At 37.8% G+C, this 25,666-nt stretch overlaps 1 protein-coding gene across 9 annotated transcripts in view; it reads left to right on the top strand.

Annotated features, from left to right (window-relative positions):
• CROT (carnitine O-octanoyltransferase) overlaps nt 1-25,666 on the top strand; it is a 73,494-nt gene that overhangs the window by 37,809 nt on the left and 10,019 nt on the right. For 7 of the 9 annotated variants that reach the window (XM_009002540.5, XM_078342972.1, XM_054237824.2 and 4 more), the window contains 5 exons: nt 8,326-8,449; nt 9,310-9,388; nt 9,477-9,570; nt 9,697-9,816; nt 18,896-20,171. In XM_009002540.5, the coding sequence (XP_009000788.3) occupies nt 8,326-8,449; nt 9,310-9,388; nt 9,477-9,570; nt 9,697-9,816; nt 18,896-19,016 (538 nt within the window). In that variant the 3' untranslated portion in view covers nt 19,017-20,171. Of the gene's footprint in view, nt 1-8,325; nt 8,450-9,309; nt 9,389-9,476; nt 9,571-9,696; nt 9,817-15,622; nt 18,847-18,895; nt 20,172-25,666 lie in introns of those variants that run through there. The other 2 variants (XM_054237827.2, XM_054237826.2) reach the window with 2 other exon arrangements.

Below are 25,666 nucleotides of genomic sequence, written 5' to 3'. Positions count from 1 at the left end.
CTATTGAAATGATTACATGAGTTTTGTTTTTATTCTGTTGATGTAATGTATCATATGTTGAATCATCTGAATTCCATTTAATCATGATGAATGATTTTTTTTTTTTTGAGACAGTTTCACTCAGGCTGGAGTACAGTGGCACAATCTTGGCTCACTATAACCTCCGACTCTCTGGTTCAAGCAACTCCCTGGTTCTCCTCCCTCAGCATCTAGAGTAGCTGGGATTAAAGGCATGTGCCACCACTCCTAGCTACTTTTTTTAAATTTTCAGTAGAGACGGGGTTTCTTCACGTTGGCCAGGTTGGTCTTGAACTCCTGACCTTGGGTGATTCATCTATCTCGACTCCCAAAGTGCTGGAATGAGCCATTGCACCTGGTTGTTTAATGATCTTTTCAATATGCTGTGGAGTTCAGTTTGCTAGTATTTTATTGAGGATTTCTACATCTGTATTCATCTAAGATACCTCTTTGCTTGTGTTCTTGTCTGGTTTTGGTATTAGGATAATGCTGGCTTCATAGAATGAGATTGAAAATATTATGCCCTCTTCAGTCTTTTGGAATAATTTGAGTATAATTGGGCTATGAGTTCTTTTTTAAAATGTTTATTAGAATTCAGGAGTGAAGCCATCAGGTCCTAAGGATTTTCTTGATGGGAGACTTTTTATTGCTTCAGTCATACTACTTGTTATCAGTCTCTAGGTTTTCTGTGTCTTTATGTTTCAATCTTAGGTTGTATGTATCCAGGAATTTATTCATTCTTTATAGGTTTTCCAATTCGTTGGCATATAGTGACTCATAATAGTGTCTAATGATCCTTTATATTTCTGTGGTATTGGTTACAGTATCTCGTTTCATCTCTGAATTTATTTGAGTCTTTTCTTTTTTTTTTTTCTTATTCTAGCTAAAGGTTTGTCAATACTGTTTATCTTGTCAAAAAACTATCTTTTGCAGCTCTTGTAGAATTTCAGAATGCTTACTATTGTGGACTGGGAGTGTCTACAACAAAAAGGATACCCTGGCTGTGTGGGAAGGCTGCTAGGGCTTCATGGCCTTGTGGACTCATGGAGCATGCTTTCTACAGCATGATACTGCTAAATAGCCTCTCTGATTTGGTGTCCTTTTTGGCTGAGATGAAGGGTGATCACTGAGTTTCGTTCATTGGGGATCGCTAGTCCCATCTCTACCCTTTGTTTCTGGTTGCCTCTAGAATTTTTTACCCTGTAGGCAAAGATGCTTCCCTTAGGATGAAGCTGGAATGATTTTTCTGTGAAGGAACTCAAATGGAGATAAAAGTGTCTGTCTGCCTTGATCTCACTTCTTTTAGTGTAGTGATGTGAGCCAATGGGAGTTTTTCCACATGGGGCCTGGCAGCTTGAGGGAGGGGTGTCATGGATGAAGAGGTCTGTTTCTTTTACCTTTTGCTTGAAGTTTTATTGCTTCTCTGCCCCCTGGGATCATCACAGACTCCATTTTGGTTTCTGGGATACTCCTGAGGATAATTGGTACTGCATAGTTGTTTTGGTTTTCTGTGGGGAAGAGTGAAGCCAGATTGCTTCTACTTTGCCATTGTGGTAACATTACTCCTCTCAGTTTTGTTTTTTTATCCAGTCTGAGAATATCTGTCTTTAAATGTTATTTAGATCATTAAATTCAATATAATTATTAGTAAAGTTATATTTAAGTCTACCATCTTGCTCTTTATTTCCTTGTTATCCCATCTGTTCTTTTTTCTTTTTCTTTTGAATTTTTTGAGCTTTTAAAAAAATTACTTCAATTTATTTCTAACATCAGCTATACTGGTTTTTTATTTTAAGAGCAGTTGACTTACTTCAAGATCATGGGGGTTAGAGGCCCCCAAACCCCCAGTGCCTTAGAAAATCCAAGTGTGAATTTTGACTCCCCCCAAAATTACTAATAGCCTACTACTGACCAGAAGTCTTACCAATAACATAAATAATGAACACACATTTTGTATATGTATTATATATTGTATTCTTACAATAAAGTAAACTAGAGAAAGGAAAATCTTGTTAAGAAAATCATGAGGAGGCTGGATGTGGTGGCTCATGCCTATAATCCCAGCTCTTTGGGAGGATGAGGCAGGTGGATTGCTTGAGGTCAAGAGTTTAAGACTAGCATGACCAACAGGGTAAAACCCTATCTATACTGAAAATACAAAAATTAGCTGGGCATTGTGGCGCATGCCTGTAATTCCAGCTATTCTGGAGGATGAGGCAGGAAAATTGCTTGAAACCAGGAGGCAGAGGTTGCAGTGAGCCAGGATTATGCCACTGCACTCCAGTCTGGGCGACAGCGTGAGATTTTGTCTCAAAAAAAAAAGAGAAAAGAAAATCATAAGGAGGAGAAAATATATTTACTATTTATTAAGTAGTTAATCGTAAAGGTCTTTAGCCTCATCTTCGCCTTGAGTTAGGCTGAGGAAGAGGAAGATGAGGGCTTGTCTTGCCATCTCAAGGGTAACAGAGATGGAAGAAAATTCCCATTTGAGTGGACTCACACAGTTTAAAGCTTTGTTGTTTACGTATCAACTGTGGTTGCACTAAGGTTTAAAAATACTTTTTTAAAAATCATAATCTACACAGTAAAATATTTTCCATTTTAAGTATAATATTAGAACCTTAAAACAGAATACCTCTATTTCCTTCTCCCATTCTTTGTGCTGCTGTTATCATACGTTGTACTTCTACATGTGTTATAAACACAAGACCCTTTAATACATTTGTGTTAAGCAGTTCGATAATTTTTAATGTGGTAAAATATGTATAACATAAAATTTGCTATATAAAGATTTTTAACTGTATAATAAAGTGGCATTAATTACATTCATAATGTTTTACAGCATTCATCACTATTTTCAAAATTTTTTTGTCACCACACACAGAAACTTTGTGCCCCTTAAGCAATAACTTTCCATTCCTCACTTCCTGGTTACCTCGAATCTTCTTGGTTCTATGAATTTGCTTGATCTAGATATTTCAAATAAGTGGAATCTTACAATTTATCCTTTTTTGTCTTGTTTATTTCACTTAGGATAATATTCTCAAAGTTCATCCATGTTGTAGAATCAAAACGTCATTCCTTTTTATGGATGAATAACATTCTATTACCTGGATGTACACCACATTTTGTTTATCCATTCATTTGTTGTTAGATATTTATGTTGTTTCCACCTTTGGGCTATTGTGAATAATGCTGCTATGATCATTTATATGCAAATACCTTTTTCAGTCCCCATTTTCAAGTCTTTTGAGGAGTGGAATTGCTGGTTTGTATGATAATTGTTCATTTAACTTTTTGAGGAACTGCCAAACTATTTTTAATTGTAGCCATACCATTGTACATTTCCATGTCCTTGCCAACACTTATTTTCCCTTTATTGGAAAAAAAATTGTAACTATCCTACCCATTTGTGAAGTGGTATAACTCCTTGTGGTTTTAACATATAATTCTGTAATGACTTAGGATGTTGAGTATCTTTTCATGCATTTTCATTGTTCATTTATTTATCTTCTTTGACAAAATGTCTATTCAAGTCCTTCACACATTGTTAATTGGGTTGTTACTCTTTGTTTTAGAATTGTAGGAGTTCTTTATATATTTTAGATAGAAAAACCTTATCACATATATGACTTTAAAATATTTTCCGCCATTGTTTGGGTTGTCTTTTTTGCTGTCATAATAGTATCCTTTGATATACAAAGTTTTAAGTATTTATGAATATCTAGTTTTTTTTATTTTGTGGCTTGTGCTCTCAGTATAATATACAAGATATCATTGCCAAATTCAGTGTTGTGAAGCCTTTTCCCTGAGTTTTCCTCTAAGATTTTTATAATTTTAGGTCTTACTTTAGGTCTTTGACCCATTTTTTTAGTTAATTTTTGCATATAGTAAAAAGTAAGGATCTGTACTGGAGTTATTCAGAAAAGCAGAACCAATAGGCTTTTAGACATAATGAATTTTACACTTGATAAACTACAGTATCCTACAAATATAGCTTTTGTTTGTAATGGGAAGCCAAAAATTTTGTGTTACTTATTTTGTTGCAATATTCACTTTATTGCGGTGGTCTGGAACTGAGCCTACCATATCTGTGACCTAGGTATGCCTATAGATGGACCATGTTTTTTCAGTTCAGTCTACCAATCTCTTTGATTGGAGAGTTACATCTGAAATTATTTACATTTGAAATAATTACTGACAAGGCAGAACTTACTTCTACCCTTTAGTTATATGTTTTATTTAGGTCTTATATGGTTTTTGTTCATCAATTCCTCTATTACTACTCTTTTTGTTGAATTTTTTAGTATGCCATTTTGGTTTATTAGTTTTCTTTGGTGGGGTCATGTTTGCCTATCCTTGTAGTTCTACGCTGATGTCTGTGCATTTAAAGGAGTCACTTCCAATTTTTATAGACTTGTTTCAGCAGGTAAGGACTTTCTCCTGCTGGGTCCCTCGGTGGACAGGACTACCTCCAGAACTGCAGTTGAGTGGGCTCGAGCCAGGTCATGGGACTGCTTGTGTGTTAGACAGTCAGTAGGCATTGAGAGTGCAGTTCAGTATGGCTCCTGCCTGGTCCCTGGACAGATGGGACTGTCTCTGGGACCACCACTGAGTAAGACTGAAGCTGGATCAAAGGGCTGCTTCTGTATCCACAGTCAAATGCAGTTTTCATGGGTCAATTACTGGGAGAGCAGGTGGATGTGATACCTTCCAGGTCCCTAGACAGATGGGACTTCCTCCAAGACTACAGACAAGCAGGGCTGGAGCCAAATCTCCAAGGTACCTCACTTCAGAGTTGCTCTTCTCTCCAGATCTTGGCCCTCATATCCTGGCGGCTTTAACAATTGCCCAAAGTAATTTATAGGTTCTGTGCTATTCCTATCAAGCTACTATTGACTTTCTTCACAGAATTAGAAAGAAACTACTTTAAATTTCATATGGATCCAAAAAAATTCCACATAGCCAAGACAATCCTAAGCGAAAAAAAAAAACAAAGCTAGAGACATCACAGTACCTGACTTCAAATTATACTACAAGGAACAAAAATAGCATGGTACTGGTACCAAAGCAGATATGTAGACCATTGGAACAGAACAGACGCCTCAGAAATAATGCCAAATATCTGCAACCTTCTGATCTTTGGCAAACCTGACAAAAACAAGCAATGAGGGAAGGATTCCCTATTTAATAAATGGTGTTGGGAAAACTGGCTAGCCATATGCAGCAAACTGAAACTGGACCCCTTCCTTACACCTTCTACAAAAATAAATTGGTTTTGTTTTCCTGGATTAAAGACTTAAATGTAAGACCTAAAACCTAAAAACCTTAGAAGAAAACCTACACAATACTGTTCAGGACATAGGCATGGGCAAAGACTTCATGACTAAAACACCAAAAGCAATGGCAACAAAAGCCAAAATAGACAAATAGGATCTAATTAAACTAAAGAGCTTCTGCACAGCAAAAGAAACTATCACCAGAGTGAACAGGCAACCTACAGAATGGGAGAAAATTTTTGCAATTTAACTATCTGACAAAGGGCTAGTATCTAGATTTAATCTATAAGGAACTTAAACAAATTTACAAGAAAAAACAACCCCATCACAAAGTGGGCAAAGGGTATGAACAGACACTTCTCAAAAGAATACATTTATGCAGGCAACAACCATATGAAAAAAGCTTATCATCACTGGTCATTAGAGAAATGCAAATCAAAACCACAATGAGATACCATCTCATGCCAGTTAGAATGGCAATCATTAAAAAGTCAGGAGACAACGGATGCTGGAGAGGATGTGGAGAAATAGGTATGTTTCACACTGTTGGTGGGAGTGTAAATTAGTTCAACCATTGTGGAAGACAGTGTGGTGATTCCTTAAGGATCTAGAACTAGAAATACCATTTGACCCAGCAATCCCATTTCTGAGTATATACCCAAAGGATTATAAATCATTCTGCTATAAAGACACATGCAGGAGGCTGAGGCAGGAGAATTGCCTGAACCCAGGAGGCGGAGGTTGCAGTGAGCCGAGATTACGCCATTGCACTCCAGCCTGGGTAACAAGAGCGAAACTCCGTCTCAAAAAAAAAAAGACACATGCACACATAAGTTTATTGCAGCACTGTTCACAATAGCAAAGACTTGGAACCAACCCAAGTACTCATCAATGATAGATTGGATAAAGAAAATGTGGCACATATATACCGTGGAATACTATGCAGCCATAAGAAAAGGGGAAGTTCACGTCCTTTACAGGGACATGGATGAAGCTAGAAACCATCATTCTCAGCAAACTAACACAGGAACACAAAACCAAACACTGCATCTTCTCACTCATAAGTGGGAGTTGAACAATGAGAACATATGGACATGGAGGGGGAACATTACACACCAGTGCCTGTTGAGGGTTTGGGGGCTAGGGGAGGGATAGCATTAGCAGAAATACCTAATATAGATGACAGGTTGATGAGTGCAGCAAACCACCATGGTGCGTGTCTACCTGTGTAACAAACCTGCGTGTTCTGCACATGTATCCCAGAACTTAAAGTATAATAAAAAAAATATTCTGCAAAGCCTTCAAATAGATGTTTTTTAAATCCAGTTTTTGTTGTCATTCCTAGCATTAAGACTGGCTTCATACAAGCTAGCTTATCGTAGCTGGCATTGGAAATTTCACGTAGTTTTTTTTTTTTTTTTTTTAGGGAGCAGATATGTTCAAATCAGGTTCCAAATAAATTTTACACATTGCATTTGATTGATATGCCTCTGAACTCTTTTTTTAAAATGATAGGAATCTTTTCACTACTTTTTTCTCATTGTATTTGATTTTATGAAGAAACAGGGTCATTTATCCCATAGAGTTTTCTGAATTTTCCTGATTGTATTCCCATGATGATACTTAACATGTTACTCAGTCTCTTCTTTGTCTTGGAAACTGGTAGAGCTATAGAACTGATAAGCATCAGTTCTTATTTTGGTTACATTTTACAATAAATCAAATAGTTAATGCTCTTTGCTCTCTATTCCGTCATTTAAGATTGAGAGTGTGTTCACTTGTCAGCCAGCATCTGTTATAAAAAGTTTACTCCCTGAATTTTTTACCTAATGTTTTAGTAGTCATTGAAGATCATTGCCAAGATTCATTATTTCATTTGAGGCTACAGAGTGGTGTTATTTTATTATTCATTTTTACTGCTTTTATTGTTAATTTGCTTTCTGAAAGAATGTTATTTTAGTGCTGTTTAAAGATATCATTCATACTTCCTCCTTCACACTTTGAAGGGATGATAGCATTTCACTCCAGAGAGACAGAAACATTCAACAGAAGAGACTTCATAACTGTTTGAGCCCTCCTACTATGCACATTCAGAGACTTTTCACTCTAACTGTATTTGATCTCTTTGACTCCAAATTCTAACCACCAAGAAAGTAAGAGATTTTTATACCTAAAATTGCTATATCATTCTCCACCCAGGAAAACAGATATCACTCTGGGGAACTTCTTAAATATTAGTTCTACTTTATTCTGAAGGAACTAAAGATCAAGGACTCTGTGTTACCTATTTCTGTGTAATCACCCCAAAACTAAGTGGCTTAAAACACATACATTTTTTATATCACATATTGTGGGTCAGTAATTTTATATCACAATTTTGCGGGTCATTTTTTGTGATGTAGCTTAGTTGAGTACCTCTGACTTAATTAAGGTTTTTCATGAGGCTATAGTCAGTATCAGCCAAGGCTGTTTTCAGCTGCTCTCCTGAAGGACTAGTAGGATTCAGTTCCTCCCTAGCTGTTGTCCAGAGGGCCCTTCTCAGTTTTCTGCCACTAGAGCCTCTCCATCAGGCAGTCCTTGGCATGGCAGCCGGCTTTCTTCAGAGTGAGAAATAAGAGAACGAGAGAGAACTCCCTTTGTACCCTAATTTCAGATGTGATATCCCATTACTTTTGCTGTATTCTCTCCATTAGAAGCAAGTCAATGTCTAGCCTGTGCTCAAAGTGAGGGGTTACAGCATAGCATAAATAGCAGGAGGCAGGAATCTTGGGGGCCATCTTAGAGGCTGTCTACTACAGACGGCAATGTATATGACCTGACAGCAGCCACGCCTTTGAAACAGCCCACATGATCAGAGTACTTTTTGCTCTTTGGTATTGAAAGTAGCCTTGTTTTTATTAAAAGTCTTAAAGCCATCTATGTTAGAGAACCTAATCTCTGAACAAAGCTAGCTTTATTAGGCAACTGTATCTGTAATGATATTAGAGCATTTTCTTTCTTATGATATACTCTTAATTATTTCTTGTAGCCCTGGTTGTTGCTATGAAACAGCTATGACAAGGTATTTTTATCACGGCCGTACGGAGACTGTGCGATCGTGCACAGCTGAAGCAGTCAGGTGGTGCCAGTCCATGCAGGGTCCTTCCACCACTGTGAGTATTGGAAAAGAAAAAAACTAACAAGATTTGTTGAATTGTTCTAAAGGAATGGTGGTCTTTGAGGAACTAACTTCTTTGCTTCAATTTTTCTGGATCATTAAAATATTTTGAGACATCTCTTCTGAGGTTTTCAAAGCATTTGTTCATTCACCAGTGAAATGTGTATTTGTAAAGACTAAGAAACAGTGAAGGTGGGAAAAGAAGCCTGTTTGTGTTATTTTCTAGGCAAAGGGTCCTCAGTATTTTACTTATTTCAGTACTTCTAATCTACCTTTAGAATACCACTAATAAGCGCAAAACTCCTGAAGTGCCATTAAAAGGAAGCTTTTCTTGATGTGGTTGAATGTTTTTGAAATCACAGATTTCTGTTTCATGTTCTGAAACCAGGACAGTTGTATGCTTTGTTCCATACTCTTTTTTTATTAAGCATTTAGACAACAGCGAATTTCCTTCTCACTGTTGCTTTAGTGTATTTGTTTCTTTAATTTTGCTAGCTGTGGTTATATATGCGTGCCTGTGTCTTAATGTCATAGAACCACTATATTGTCACTTTTTTGTTATGCTTTCATTTTGAAATCTCAGTTGCTCCTATTTTTGTTCTTGTTAATGTCACTTCAGTGCTGCTCCCAAGTTCATATTTTCCTATTCCAGGAAAGAAATAAAAAGCAGGACATACAGAGAAAAATAGGCAATAGAATAATTATAGAAAATACATAGGAGCATGTGTTACAGATCTTCCTAGAAATCTTTCCTTTCCCAAATTTCCCAAATCCTAATTACAGTGAGCTTAGGATTTTTTTCTAGTTGGGTTCTGTATAGTTTGTTATTGAAGTGTCCTTTGATTTTTAATACAGCTTCATGAGCGGCAGCAAAAGATGTTAGAAGCTTTCACAAAACATAATAAAATGATGAAAGATTGTTCCACTGGAAAAGGTACTTATGTTTAACATTTTTCTGACTAAAAAAAATCTCTCATGGTAAAAATTTTTTTTCTAACTTTAGATATGGGGTTTCCTTGTAGGATTTGACCGTCACCTTTTAGGTCTTTCACTCATAGCAAAAGAGGAAGGTCTTCCTGTTCCAGAACTGTTTACAGACCCACTTTTTACCAAAAGGTAATATACTGTAGTATTTTACAACTTAATCAGTTGGCTTCTTTTTTTTTTGTATGTTAAATGCTTTTTAGAAACAATATAAGCATCTGTAGGCCTAGTAAAATGTTCTTTTATTGTGCTACACAGTGGAGGAGGTGGAAATTTTGTTCTCTCAACAAGTCTGATCGGCTATTTACGTGTCCAGGGAGTGGTGGTTCCCATGGTACACAATGGTTATGGATTTTTCTACCATATCAGAGATGACAGGTGAGGCTTTTCTTTTTTATTCTTACTGTGCTACAGAGTAAGAACGATACTACCTTTGTTATTTAAATGCCTTTCCTACACTATGATTCTTATATTGCCATCTGTCACTTGCTACGTAAGTAACTATTTTTACCACTTAGGCATTTAATGCATATTCATGTTTCTCTGTCCTGCTTTTGAGACACTTGTCAAATCATTCCCTCAGATACTTTTTTACAGAACATCATTTGAGGCTGACTCAGCAATCACAGCATCATCCTCAAAATCAGTACACCCGTGAACATACTTGGCTTGCACAAGGTATTTTATAGTAAGCTCAGATAAAACATATATGGTAGTTCATGTAGTCACAGACAATATTAATGAGACAGAAAAAAGAGATTGGGTAAATTATATTTTTTAAAACATGTTTTACCAATTCAGATGCAGTTCATTTGGGCTGTGTGGAGTTTGACTTATGTCATGGAAAGAGAGAGAAAGAAAAGATCGAAACCTGGTATAGAAAAGAGTGGTGGAGAACAAGGCAAAATTAAAGTGAAAGCAAGGCTTGGAAGGTCCTTATTTACAGTCTAGCAGTCTCTTTACAGGGGCCTTTCAAAGCATAATTGGCTTCATAAAAATTATGTGACTGCATTTAGCACTATGTGAATAAGAAGAGGGCAGGCTTGGAGGCACTTCACATAGGAAGTGAAAATTGGAATGGTAATATGCATGACATATTTCAGTTTCTAATACAATTGACTCTCAAACAACATGGGTTTGAACTGCATGGATCCACTTATATGCAGATTTTAAATAAATGAGAAAAATTTCTGGAGATTGAGACAATTTGGAAAAAATTCAAAACTGCATAGCTTAGAAATATCCAAAAAATCTAAGTATGTCATGAATGCATAAAATATAGATACTAGTCTATTTCATCATTTACTATCATAAAATATATACAAATCTACCATAAAAAGTTAAAATTTATCAAAACTTATATAAACCCTTACAGACTTTATGCAGTGCCATTTGGAGTCAAGAGAAATGTAAACAAATGTAAAGATGAGGTTTTCAATCAAATTGCATAAAACTAACTGTGATACTGTACTACTGTAATAATTTTGTAGCCACCTCATGTTGCTATTATGATGAGCTAAAGTGTTGCAGGTATCTACTTAAAATGCCACATAATGCTAATCATCTCTGAATAAACAGTTTGTCTCTCACGAATTTTTTATTGTGGGTAGTACAGTACTATAAACATTAAATAATACCCTGCAACCCCTATGTAGTGCAGCTAGTGATATTGTAAGTGCTCCCAAGAAGCAGAGAAAAGTCATGACATTACAAGAAAGAGTTGAATTGCTTGATATGTATGGTAGATTGAGATCTGTAGCTGCAGTTGTGTATCATTTCAACATAAATAAAGTCTAAGTAACATTGGGAAAAAAAGGAAATTTGTGAAGCTGTTTCTGTAGCTACACGGCAGACATTAAAACTTTGCATTTTTTGCAAAATACCTTTATAAAAAGGCATACTTACAGACTCTACTATGATTCTAGAAAAAGCCAAGTTATTAATTACATGACAACTTTAAAGGACGGTGAAGGATCTAAAGCTGGAGAATTTAATGCCAGCGAAGGATAGTTTGATAATTTTAGAAAGAGGTTTGGCTTTAAAAATGTCAAGATAACAGGAGAACCAGAGGCAGCAGACAAGTTCCCAGACACCATTAAGAAAATAATAGAGGAGAAAGGATATCTGCCTGAACAGGTTTTTAATGCAGACAAATGTGCCCCATTCTGGGGGGGAAAAAAAGCCACAAAGGACATGTGTTAGTAAGGAAAAGAAGTGTATTAGGGTTCTCTAGAGGGACAGAACTAATAGCATATATAGATATAGATATATATTATTGTGTATATATAGATATATATTATTATGTATATATATCTAAATAAGAGTTTATTAAGAAGTATTAACTCACATGATCACAAGGTCCCACAATAGGCCAACTGGAAGCTTAGGAGCAAGGAAGCTAGTCTGAGTCCCAAAGCTGAGGAACTAATGTTGGAGGGCAGTAAGCATCCACCCCAGGAGAAAGATGTAGGCTGAGAGGCTAAGCCAGTTTAGTCATTTCACGTTTTCTGTCTGCTTTATATTCTGGCTGTGCTTGCAGCTGATTAGATGGTGCCCACCCAGATTAAGGGTGGGCTTGCCTTTCGCAGTCCACTGACTCAAATGTTAATCTCCTTTGGCAAGACTGTCTCAGACATACCCAGGATCAATACTTTACATCTTTCAATCCAATCAACTTGACACTTAGTATTAACCATCACAAGAAGCAAACACCAGGCTTTAAGGCAGAAAGGGATAGGCTAACTCTACTGTTTTGAGAAAATGCAATAGGGTTTATAATCAGGACTACCCTTGTCTGTAAAGCTGTTACTTTGATCCTTGATGGGAAAAGGTAAACATCAGCTGCTTGTTTTTTAATTGTACATAAGGCCTGGACAATGATAACCTTTTTTTCTGGATTGGTTCTATTGATGCTTTGTTACTGAAGTCAGGAAGTAACTAGCCAGCAAGGGACTGTCTTAAAGTTGTTTTGATTTTGGACAGTGAAACTGGCCACCCAGAACCCCATGATTTAAACATCCAAGGTGTCAAAGTGGTCTACTTGTGCCCAAACGTCTCTAATTCAGGCTCTACGTGAGGGTTCATAAGGACCTTTAAGGCTCATTACATTCAGGACTCAGTGGAAAGGATTGTCACCAAGGATTGTGTTCCACCCTGATGGAAGAGAACATCATGAGCGTCTGGAAGGATTATACCATTGAAGATGGCATTGTGGTTATAGATGAAGTCATGAAAGCAATCAACCTCCAGAATAATACATTTGTACTGGAGAAAACTATGTCCAGATGTTTTCACAGGATTTACAACAGAGCCAGTCTAGGAAATTGTGAAAGAGATTGTGGATATGGCAAAAAAAAAAAAAGTAGAGGGTGAAGGGTTTCAAGGTATGGATCTTGGGCCAGGTTCAGTGGCTCATGCCTGTATTTCCAGCAGTTTGGAAGGTCAAGGTGGGAGGATTGCTTCAGGAGTTTGAGACCATCCTGGGCAACATAGTAAGACTTCATCTTTATTAAAAAATTTAAACATTCAAGCACTAATAGTCACCACACCAGAGGAATTAACAGAAGATGACTTGAAGGAGGTGAGTGCTTCTGAACCAGAGCCAAATGACAAGGAGGAAGACACAGTAGAAGTCGTGCCAGAGCTGACGCCAGGTAATCCCACAGAAGTGTTCTGATTATTCAAGAATGTTTTTGACAGCTTTTATGATATGGACCCTTCTGTGTTAGGAGCATTGAATCTAAAGCAAGGGGGGCAGGGATTGGTACAATATAGAAACATTTTTAGAGAAATGAAAAAGCCAAAAAGTTAGAGATTACAATGTATTTACATAAAGTTACACTGAGTGTGCCTGCTTCCCCTACTTCTCCTTTCACCTCTTCTACCCCAACACAAGACCATTTTATTTTAAATGTATTACATGCTCATGGAAAAAAAAAATTGTTAAATATAAAAAAATACATAAGAACCAAGTTATCTACATTTCTATTACATGGTACAAAATTATAATTATATAGTGCTTCCAACCTATAATGTACATAGATTATATATTTATACTGTAAATATTTGTGTCCTTTTTTGAGAATTTTATTCTTGCTTATTATGCTAGGCGAGGTGGCTCATACCTATAATCCCAGCAGCTTGAGAGGCCAAGGTGGGTGGATCACTTGAGGCCAAGAGTTGAAGATGATCTGGCCAACATAGTGAAACCCTGTCTGTACTAAAAATACAAAAATTAGGTATGGTGGCACACACCTGTAGTCCAAGTTACTTGGGAATCTGAGGCACAAGAATTGCTTGAAACTGGGAGGTAGAGGTTATAGTGAACTGGTATCACGCCACTGCACTCCAGCCTGGGTGACAGACCAAGACTTTTACTCAGCCAAAAAAAAAATTATTTACCTAGTTGGTGTGCAAAAATAACGTAACTTAAATTATTTATGTATGAAGTAAAACTTCTTTCATTATTATTATTATTATTTTTTAGATGGAGTTTCGCTCTTGTTACCCAGGCTGGAGTGCAATGGCGCGATCTCAGCTCACTGCAACCTCCACCTCCTGGGTTCAAGCAATTCTCCTGCCTCAGCCTCCCGAGTAGCTGGGACTACAGGCACACGCCACCATGCCCAGCTAATTTTTGTATTTTTAGTAGAGACGGGGTTTCACCTTGTTTGACCAGGATGGTCTCGATCTCTTGACCTCGTGATCCACCCGTCTCGGCCTCCCAAAGTGCTGGGATTACAGGCGTGAGCCACCGCGCCCAGCCTTCTTTCATTATTTTTGACACTATACTTCATTCATGAATTGTCTGTACATGTAGGAAACGCTGTTTTTCTTTTTTTATAATTTAGAAAGATAACTGAAATTTTAAAAAAATTGACACTTGAATAAGAATTGTTATTTTGTGGAAAGAAACATATTTAGATGTTGCTAAAACTTTGGGAATTCCATGCCCACTGTAGCTGGAGAATGGCTTGTGATCATGAATCACTAGGTGAAAACAAGGCAGGACGTGGGGTTTCTGTATATCTTTCAGCAAATAAAATCCACTCAGACATTGGTTATACCATTATATACTGGGCCAGAACATGTTTTTATTTTTCTTCTGGATATTCATATCCAGAAATTGCTTAATTTAAAGCACATGTTGAAGATAATTTACTTTTTGAAGTGATGTGAAAATTGCATGGTTTTTCAGAAGCATTACATTTTATATTTTAATTTTGAGCTTAATTCCTATTTCACTATAGAAACTTCTCTCTGAAAAGTGGAAGACTAGCTCTAAGTCAAGCTTCTCTCCTATTTTCTTCAGCTTCCTGCAGCCGCTTTTCTCACTGACCAGATCTGGAATTTCTTATTAGGAGTATCTAGAGAAAGATGGAGGAAGGCATGACTTGATCCCAAGAGTTTCTCTCCTTGACTCTTCAAGAAATAGCTTTTCTCACCTGTTATCCTTCTCCCCTCTGCTGTTTTTTAAACTGTCTTCAGTAACTATACTCTTTAAAACAGTTCAGATTTCTCTGAAATCTATAGCATGAATTCATACTTTAACTCATTCCAGTAGCACTTTAGAAAGGACTTTTTTAGGAAGGTTTTTGTTCTGTTTTTTTTTTTTTTTATTGCATTTTAGGTTTTGGAGTACATGTGCAGAACATGCAAGATAGTTGCATAGGTACACACATGGCAGTGTGTTTTGCTGCCTTCCTCCCCTTCACCCACAATTGGCATTTCTCCCCAGGCTATCCCTCCCCAGCTCCCCCCTCCCCACTGTCCCTCCCTTATTCCCCCCAATAGACCCCAGAGTGTAGTACCCCCTTCCCTGTGTCCATGTGTTCTCATTTTTCCTCACCTGCCTATGAGTGAGGAAATACATGCGGTATTTCATTTTCTGTTCTTGTGTCAGTTTGCTGAGAATGATGTTCTCCAGATTCATCCATGTCCCTTCAAACGACACGAACTCATCATTTTTGATTGCTGCATAATATTCCATGGTGTATATGTGCCACATTTTCCCAGTCCAGTCTATCATCGATGGGCATTTGGGTTGGTTCCAGGTCTTTGCTATTGTAAACAGTGCTGCAATGAACATTCGTGTGCATGTGTCCTTATAGTAGAATGATTTATACTCCTTTGGATATATACCCAGTAATGGGATTGCTGGGTCAAATGGAATTTCTATTTCTAGGTCCTTGAGGAATCGCCACACTGTCTTCCACAATGGTTGAACTAATTTACACTCCCACCAGCAGTGTAAAAGTGTTCCTATTTCTCCACATCCTCTCCAGCATCTGTCTCCAGATTTTTTAACGATCGTCATTCTATCTGGCGTGAGATGATATCTCAATGTGGTTTTGATTTGTATCTCTCTAATGACCAGTGAAGATGAGCATTTTTTTATATGTTTGTTGGCCTCATGTATGTCTTCTTTTGTAAAGTGTCTGTTCATATCCTTTGCCCAATTTTGAATGGGCTTGTTTGTTTTTTTCCTGTAAATCTGTTTGAGTTCTTTGTAAATTCTGGATACAGCCTGTTGTCAGATGGTTAAACAGCAAAATTTTTTTTCCCATTCTGTTGGTTGCCGATTCACTCTAGTGACTGTTTCTTTTGCCGTGCAGAAACTGTGGAGTTTGATTAGGTCCCATTTGTCTCTTTTGGCTTTTGTTGCCAATGCTTTTGGTGTTTTGTTCATGAAGTCCTTGCCTACTCCTATGTCCTGAATGGTTTTGCCTAGATTTTCTTCTAGGGTTTTTATGGTGCCAGGTCTTATGTTTAGGTCTTTAATCCATCTGGAGTTAATTTTAGTGTAATGTGTAAGGAAGGGGTCCAGTTTCTGCTTTCTGCACATGGCTAGCCAGTTTTCCCAACACCATTTGTTAAACAGGGAATCCTTTCCCCATTGCTTGTTTTGTCGGGTTTATCAAAGATTCTATGGTTGTAGATATGTTGTGTTACCTCCGATGCCTCTGTTCTGTTCCATTGGTCTATATCTCTGTTTTGGTACCAGTACCATGCTGTTTTGATTACTGTAGCCTTGTAGTATAGTTTGAAATCCGGTAGTGTGATGCCTCCCACTGTATTCTTTTTGCTTAGAATTGACTTGGCTATGCAGGCTCTCTTTTGGTTCCATATGAAGTTCATGGTGGTTTTTTCCATTTCTGTGAAGAAATTCAATGGTAACTTGATGAGGATAGCATTGATTCTGTAAATTACTTTGGGCAGTATAGCCATTTTCACGATATTGATTCTTCCTAACCGTGAACATGGAATGTTTCTCCATCTGTTTGTGTCCTCTCTTATTTTGTTGAGTAGTGGTTTGTAGTTTTCCTTGAAGATGTCCCTTACGTTTCTTCTTAGTTGTATTCCTAGGTATTTTATTCTCTTTGTAGCAATTGTGAATGGCAGTTCGTTCTTGATTTGGCTTTCTTTAAGTCTGTTATTGGTGTAGAGGAATGCTTGTGATTTTTGCACATTGATTTTATATCCTGAGACTTTGCTGAAGTTGCTTATCAGTTTCAAGAGTTTTGGGGCTGAGGCTATGGGGTCTTCTAGGTATACTATCATGTCGTCTGCAAATAGAGACAATTTGGCTTCCACCTTTTCTATTTGAATACCCTTTATTTCTTTTTCTTGCCTGATTGCTCTGGCTAGAACTTCCAGTACTATATTGAATAGGAGTGGTGAGAGAGGGCATCCTTGTCTAGTGCCGGATTTCAAAGGGAATGCTTCCAGTTTTTGCCCATTCAGTATGATATTGGCTGTTGGTTTGTCATAAATAGCTTTTATTACTTTGAGATACATTCCATCAATACTGAATTTATTGAGGATTTTTAGCATAAAAGGCTGTTGAATTTTGTCAGATGACTTCTCTGCATCAATTGAGATAATCATGTGGTTTTTGTTTTTGGTTCTGTTTATATGGTGAATTACGTTTATAGACTTGCCTATGTTGAACCAACCTTGCATCCCGAGGATGAATCCTACTTGATCATGATGGATAAGTTTTTTGATGTGCTGTGTCAATCGGTTTGCCAGTATATTATTGAAGATTTTTGCATCTATGTTCATCATGGATATTGGCCTGAAGTTTTCTTTTCTTGTTGAGTCTCTGCCGGGTTTTGGTGTCAGGATGATGTTGGTCTCATAAAATGATTTGGGAAGGATTCCCTCTTTTTGGATTATTTGGAATAGTTTCAGAGGAGTGGTACCAGCTCCTCTTCGTGTGTCTGGTAGAATTCGGCTGTGAACCCATCTCGACCTGGGCTTTTTTTGTGTGGTAGGCTCTTAATTGCTGCCTCCACTTCAGACCTTGTTATTGGTCTATTCATAGTTTCGGCTTCCTCCTGGTCTAGGCTTGGGAGGACACAGGTGTCCAGGAATTTATCCATTTCTTCCAGGTTTACTAGTTTATGTGCATAGAATTGTTTGTAATATTCTCTCATAATGGTTTGAATTTCTGTGGAATCTGTGGTGATTTCCCCTTTATCGTTTTTTATTGAATCTATTTGGTTGTTCTCTCTTTTCTTTTTTATCAGTCTGGTTAGTGGTCTGTCTATTTTGTTGATCTTTTCAAAAAACCAGCTCTTGGATTTATTGATTTTTTTGACGGGTTTTTAGTGTCTCGATCTCCTTCCGTTCTGCTCTGATCTTAATTATTTGTTTTCTGCTAGGTTTTGAGTGTTTTTGATCTTGCTCCTCTAGCTCTTTCAATTTTGACGATACGGTGTCAGTTTTGGATCTCTCCACTCTTCTCATATGGGCACTTATTGCTATATATTTTCCTCTGGAGACTGCTTTAAATGTGTCCCAGAGATTCTGGTATGTTGTGTCTTCGTTCTCGTTGGTTTCGAAGAACTTCTTTATTTCTGCCTTCATTTCATTGTTTATCCAATCAACATTCAAGAGCCAGTTTTTCCGTTTCCATGAAGCTGTGTGGTTCTGGGTTGGTTTCTGAATTCTGAGTTCTAACTTGATTGCACTATGGTCTGAGAGGCTGTTTGTTATGATTTCAGTTGTTTGGCATTTGCTGAGGAGTGCTTTACTTCCAATTATGTGGTCAATTTTAGAGTAGGTGTGATGTGGTGCTGAGAAGAATGTATATTCTGTGGATTTGGGGTGGAGAGTTCTGTAAATGTCTATCAGGTTTGCTTGTTCCAGGTCTGAGTTCAAGCCCTGGAACTCCTTGTTTTAAACACAGTAAAATCTAGCTCCAGAGCACTGTAGGGCTCTAGCTAATTTGTTTCCTTTGTCCTTAGGCTCTAGTCATCTAGTGAATGAGGTGTTCCTTAGCATTATCTACAAATAGGCTTTACCTTCAATTGTGTCACGTTACATTTACCTAATGTCAGCAAGACTTCACATTTCATATATGAATATCCAGATGAAATAAAGTCCTGGATGTATTCACCGTCACTATCTGGAGCCTTTTGTGTAATCATTAATCATTATTTATGCTTCACAGGTTTGTTGTGGCCTGTTCCGCCTGGAAATCCTGCCCAGAGACCGATGCAGAAAAGCTAGTTCAGCTGATATTTTGTGCTTTTCATGATATGATACAGCTGATGAACACTGCTCATCTTTAGAGATGAATCATCCATTAAGCACTTACCAAACCATATTATTAAACTGGGTGCAGGGAGTGGGTTGGTAATATGAGATGGGAAGGAATGTTGACTTGCTGTCATTCCTTTAACAAGTTACGGAAACTTGTTAAATATAGAAATTAATAGAATCATGCTCTCTCAATTTATTCTGACATAGAAGGTGGAAATATTTTTAAGTTTCCTCTGATGCAGCAGCAATGCAAATTATAACATAGTGAATATAGATCTATGCAATATTTAAGATAAGTTTCAACAATGCAAGTCTACAAATTTTAACAATGCAATTCTTACTCTAATTTTTCAGTATTTTTATTGGTAGTTATATGTGTTATAAATTCTCTCTCTGGACATCAATGTAGAGCCCATCTTTCAAGCACTTTAATTTTTTTTAGCTGCCAATGGGTATGAATTGCAATATTGTATGCTAATTTCCCTACAATCAATGCCTTCTACATTCACCACAGGGATACAAGCCTACTATGTTTGATGGGAAAGAGCACTACAATTTAATGGTGATCTAAAATACCTTTTTTGGCCTGGGTGCAGTGGCTCATGCCTACTATCTTAGTACTTTGAGAGGCCAAGTTGGGAGGATTGGTTGAAGCTAGAAGTTCGAGACCAGCCTAGGCAACAGGGTAAGGTCCTGTCTCTACTAGATCAAAAAATTGGCATGGTGGTGTATGTATGCCTGTAGTCCAAGCTACTTGTAGGCTGAGACAGGAGGATTGGTTGAGCCCAGGAGTTTGTGGCTGCAGTGAGCAGTGATGGTGCCCTTGTGCTACAGCCTGGGAAAGAGAGCAAGACCCTGTCTCCAAAAACATAAAAATTAAAAATAACTCTTTTGACAAACAGACAAATTAGGTAGTGATATGGAGATCTATACTCTCTAACACACACACATAAAACCGTAACAGAATTCATTGTGTATTATAATTAGTTTTGTGAATATAAAAATAAATCATTTATATTTAAACTTGTTATAGTGATTTTTAAAGGATTAATGTTGAATCAAATTATCGGAATTTGTTTTTTTCCTCCTCGCTGTTCAATTTTGTAGTTTTTACTCTCAAAAAATGAAACTCCCAAAATTATATAGCTTCTTGTTTTATGTTTGAATAAATGATTCATTCCTGTTTGCTTTTCTTGTGCGTTTTAACCCCAGTTATACATTGCTGTGTAATTAACCACCCAAAACTTAGTGTCTTGTATCAGTTCATTATTTCTCATGACTTTGTCAGGTGATTGATAATACCTACTAGACAGTTCTAATGCTGGTCTTGCCTATGTTAAGATTACCTCACTCATCTGGAAATTTGGTGGCTAGAACTCTCTCTTTCTACATGGTCTCTGATCATCCTTTCTCAACACTGAGCTTCCTTACTTAGTAGGGGAAGTGTTCAGAGAGGTGCAGGTGGAAATTGCAAGGTCTCTTGAGGTCTAGGACCCAAAGTCACATGACATCACTTGGCTGCATTTTGTTGACTAAACCAACTCACAAGGGAAGTCCATATTCAAGGAGTGGGGAAAAACTAATCTCTTGATAAGAGAAAGTCACTTTGTAGAAGAGTGGGCACAGAGGGAATGATTATGGGATACTATTTTTATAGTCAGACATTTTAATATATAAAGATTACATCATACTCAGTATACAGATTCTATACATCCCTTTTTAAAAACATGTTTTTATTTTCTGAATTTGCTAAGACTAGTTTATTACTAACAGTTAAGCCTTCACACTGTGCCAGCCTCTGTCCTGAAAAGCACCAGTACTATTTCTCTATGAAAACATTCAGTATTGGCTTCTGTGACATCTGATACTTCTTCATGGTTGGTATAGAAAAGGAAGATGAGATCTGAACTGATTTATCCTCACTCTAGTGTAAGATTATAAACTAGACAGCAAGAACATTTAGAATCATTTGGTTATAAATACAGGTTGAGCATCCCAAATCTTAAGATCAGAAATGCTCCAGAATCCAAAACATTTTGAGTGCTGACATAAGGAAATGCTCATTGGAACAGTTAGGATTTCTGGACTTAAGATGTTCAGCCAGTAAGGAAATGAAAATATTCTGAAATATTTTTTCACATCAGAAATCTGAAACACTTCTGATCCCAAGCATTTTAAAGAAGAATACTCAACCCATAATATGTAATAAGTTGGGTATTTTGGAAACTGCATCACCGCACAGAAATTTTCTCTCACTCATACCTCACCAGTTTTCCCACCTTGCCTGATGTGAATAATCACCCAGAGTGCATTTTAAAAAACCAATTCCTGGGCCCTAACCGACACTTACTGAATTTTTTAAAATAGATTCCCCATGATTCCTGTCAGGCAAGTTTGGGAATAATTATGCAGGAATAGGTTGAACACTACTTACTTTAGGTCACTGCAGAAATGTACTTTTTGCCCCAGTGAAATTTGATCCACTCACAGTTTTCACATTTGAAAAATTCTTTGGTAATATGGTTTACTTACAGTTAAAAGAGCTTGGTTTGGCAGGCCCCTGGGTTTCCAGCACAAAACTGGGAGGCCATTTGGGAAGACACCAAGCTAGCTGCAGCAGTTTTGTTTTGTTTTGTTTTTTCATACCCCAGTGGCACCTGGAATGCCAGCAAGACAGAACCATTCACTTCCCTGGAAAGGGGGCTGAAGCCAGGGAACCAACTGATCTGGCTAAGCAGGTCCCACCCCCACGAAGACCAGCAAGTTAATATCCACTGGCATGAAATTCTCACAGCCAGCACAGCAGTCAGCTTGACCTAGCACATTCGAGTTTGGTGCAGGGAGGGGCATTCACCATAGCTGAGGCTTGAGTAGGCAGTTTTAACATCACAATGTAAACAAAATTGCCAGGAAGTTCAAACTGGGTAGAGACCATCCATGGCAGCTCAGCAAGGCCTCTGCAGGCTGACTGTGACTAGACTCCCTCCTCACTGGGCAGAGCATCTCTGAAAAAAGGTAGCAGCCTGTCAGGGACTTATAAATAAAGCCCCCACATTCCTCGGACAGACACTTGGGAAAAGGGACACAGCTTCAGCAGACTTAAACATTCCTGCCTGGCAGCTCTGAAGAGAGCAGTGGATCTTCCAGCACAGCGTTTGAGCTCTGATAAGGAACAGACTGCCTCCTCAAGTGACTCCCTGACCCCCATGTATCCTGACTGGGAGACACCTCCCAGTAGGGGCCAACAGACACCTCAAACAGGAGAGCTCTAGCTGGCATCTGACAGGAACCCTTCTGGGACAAAGCTACCAGAGGAGGGAACAGGCAGCAATTTTTGCTGTTCTGCAGCCACTGCTGGTGATTCCCGGGCAAGCAGAGTCTAGAGTGGACCTCCAGCAAACTCTGCAGCAGAGGAGCCTGTTAGAAGGAAAACTAACAGAGAAAGAAATAGTTTCAACATCAACAGGAAGGATGTCCACCCAGAGACACCATCCAAAGGTCACCAACTTCAAAGACTAAAGGTAGATAAATCCATGAAGATGGGAAGAAACCAGCACAAAAAGGCTGAAAATTCCAAAAACCAGAATACCTCCTCTACTCCAATGGATCACAACTTCTCACCACCAAGGGAACAAAACTGGAGAATGAGTTTAATGAACTGACAGAAGCAAACTTCAGAAGGTGGGTAGTAACAAACATCACTGAGCTAAAGTAGCATGTTCTAACCCAATGAAAAGAAGCTAAGAACCTTGGAAAAAAGGTTAGATGAAATGCCAACCAGAATAACCATTAGGAGAAGAACATAAACGACCTAATAGAGCTGAATAAAACAGCATGAGAATTTTATAAAGCATACACAAGTTTCATTAACTGACTTGATCAAGTGGAAGAAAGGATATCAGAGATTGAAGACCAACTCAATGAAATAAAGTGAGAAGACAATATTAAAGAAAGAAGAGTGAAAATAAATGAGCAAAGCCTCCAAGAAATATGGGATTTCGTGAAAAGACCAAATCAATGCTTGATTGGTGACCTGAAAGTGACAGGGAGAATGAAATCAAGTTGGAAACTCCCCGTCACTCTTCAGGATATTATCCAGAACTTCCCCAATATAGCAAGGCAGGCCAACATTAAAATTCAGGAAATGCAGAACACACCACAAAGATACTCCTCAAGAAGGCAACCCCAAGACACATGATTATCAGATTCACCAGGGTTGAAAGGCAGGAAAAAAGGCTAAGGGCAGCCATAGAGAAAGGTCGGGGTTACCACAAAGGGAAGCCCATCAGACTCCCAGGATACCTCTCAGCAGAAACCCTACAAGTCAGAAGAGAGTGAGGGCCAATATTCAACATTCTTAAAGAAAAGAATTTTCAACCGAGAATTTCATATCCAGCCAAACTAAGCTTCATAAACAAAGGAGAAATAAAATCCTTTACGGACAAGCGACTGCTGAGAGATTTTTGTCACCACCAGGTCTGCCTTACAAGAGCTCCTGAAGGAAGCAGTAAACATGGAAAGGAACAACCAGTACCAGGCACTTCATAAATATACCAGTTGGAAAGACCATTGACGCTATGAAGAAACTGCATCAATTAACAGGCAAAATAACCAGCTAGCATTATATTGGCAGGATCAAATTCACACATAACAATATTAACCTTACATGTAAATGGCTAAATGCCCCAATTAAAAAACACAGACTGGCAAGTTGGATAAAGGGCCAAGACCTATCAGTGTGCTGTATTCAGGAGACTCATCTCACATGCAAAGACACACACATAGGCTCAAAATAATGGGATGGAGGAATATTTACCAAGCAAATGGAAAGCAAAAAAAAATCAGGGGTTGCAGTCCTAGTCTCTGATAAAACAGACTTTAAACCAACAAAGATCAAAAGAGACAAAGAAGGGTATTACATAATGGTAAAGGGATCAATGCAACAAGAAGCACTAATGATCCTAAATATATATGCATCCAATACAGGAGCACCTAGATTAATAAAGCAAGAGCTTAGAGACTGATAGAGAGGCTTAGACTCCCACACAATAATATGAGTAACTTTAACACCCACTGTCAATGTTAGATCAAGTAGACAGAAGATTAACAAGGATACCCAGGACTTGAACTCAACTCTGGACCAAGTGGACCTAATAGACATCTACAGAACTCTCCACCCCAAATCCACAGACCATACATTCTTCTCAGCATCACTTTGCACTTATTCTAAAATTTACCACATATTTGGAAGTAAAACACTCCTCAGCAAATGCAAAAGAATGGAAATCATAAGAAACAGTCTTTCAGACCACAGTACAATCAAATTACAACTCAGGATTAAGAAACTCTCTCAAAACTGCACAACTACATGGAAACTGAACAACATGCTCCTGAATGACTACTGGATAAATAATGAAATGAAGGCAGAAATAAAGATGTTCTTTAAAACTGAGAAAAAAGACACAACCTACCAGAATCTCTGGGATGCATTTAAAGCAGTGTGTAGAGGGAAATTTATAGCACTAAATGCCCATAAGAGAAAGGAGGAAAGATCTAAAATTGACACCTTAACATCACAATTAAAAGAATTATAGGAGCAAGAAAAAACAAATTCAAAAGCTAAAATTAGAGCAGAAATGAAGTAGACAGAGATGAAAAACCCTTAAAAAAATAAATGAACCCAGGAGCTGGTTTTTTGAAAAGATCAACAAAATAGACCCCTAGCCAGACTAACAAAGCAGAAAGAAGAATCAAAAAGATGCAACAAAAAAATTATAAAGGGGATATCACCACTGATTCCACAGAAATACAAACTACCATCAGAAAATATGATAAACTATGCAAATAAACCAGAAAATCCAGAAGAAATGGATACATTCCTGGACACTTACAACCTCCCCAGACTAAACTAGGAAGAAGTCAAATCCCTGAATAGACCAATAACAAGGTTTGAAATTTAGGCAGCAATTAATAGACTACCAACCAAAAAACGTCCAGGACTGGATGCATTCACAGCCAATTTCTACCATAGGTACAAAGAGGAGCTGGTACCATTCCTTCTGAAACTACTCCAAACAATTGAAAAAGAGGGTATCCTCCCAAACTCATTTTATGAGACCAACATCATCCTAATACCAAAACCTGGAAGAGACACAACTAAAAAGAAAATTTCAGGTCAATATCCCTGATGAACATCAATACGAATATCCTCAATAAAATACTGGCAAACCAAATCCAACAGCACATCAAAAAGTTTATCCACCACTATCAAGTTAGCTTCATCTCTGGGATGCAAGGCTGGTTCAACATACTCAAATCAATAAACAGAACCAAAGACAAAAATCATATGATTATCTCAATAGATGCAGTGAAGGCCCTTGACAAAATTCAACAGCCTTTTATGCTAAAAAAATCTCAATAAACTAGGTACTGATGGAACATATCTCAAAATAATGAGTTATTTATGACAAACCCACAGCCAATACCATACCGAATGGGCAAAAACTGGAAGCATTCCCTTTGAAAACCAACACAAGACAAGTGTGCCCTCTCTCATGACTCACGTTCAACAAAGAATTGGAAGTTCTGGCCAGGGCAGTCAGGCAAGAAAAAGACATAAAGGATATTCAATTAAAAGAAGAAGTCAAATTGTCTTTATTTGCAGATGACATCATTGTAT

Source organism: Callithrix jacchus, chromosome 11, assembly GCF_049354715.1.
Source record: "Callithrix jacchus isolate 240 chromosome 11, calJac240_pri, whole genome shotgun sequence".
Taxonomy (NCBI): domain Eukaryota; kingdom Metazoa; phylum Chordata; class Mammalia; order Primates; family Cebidae; genus Callithrix; species Callithrix jacchus.
This window is presented reverse-complemented; position numbering and strand designations above follow the sequence as displayed.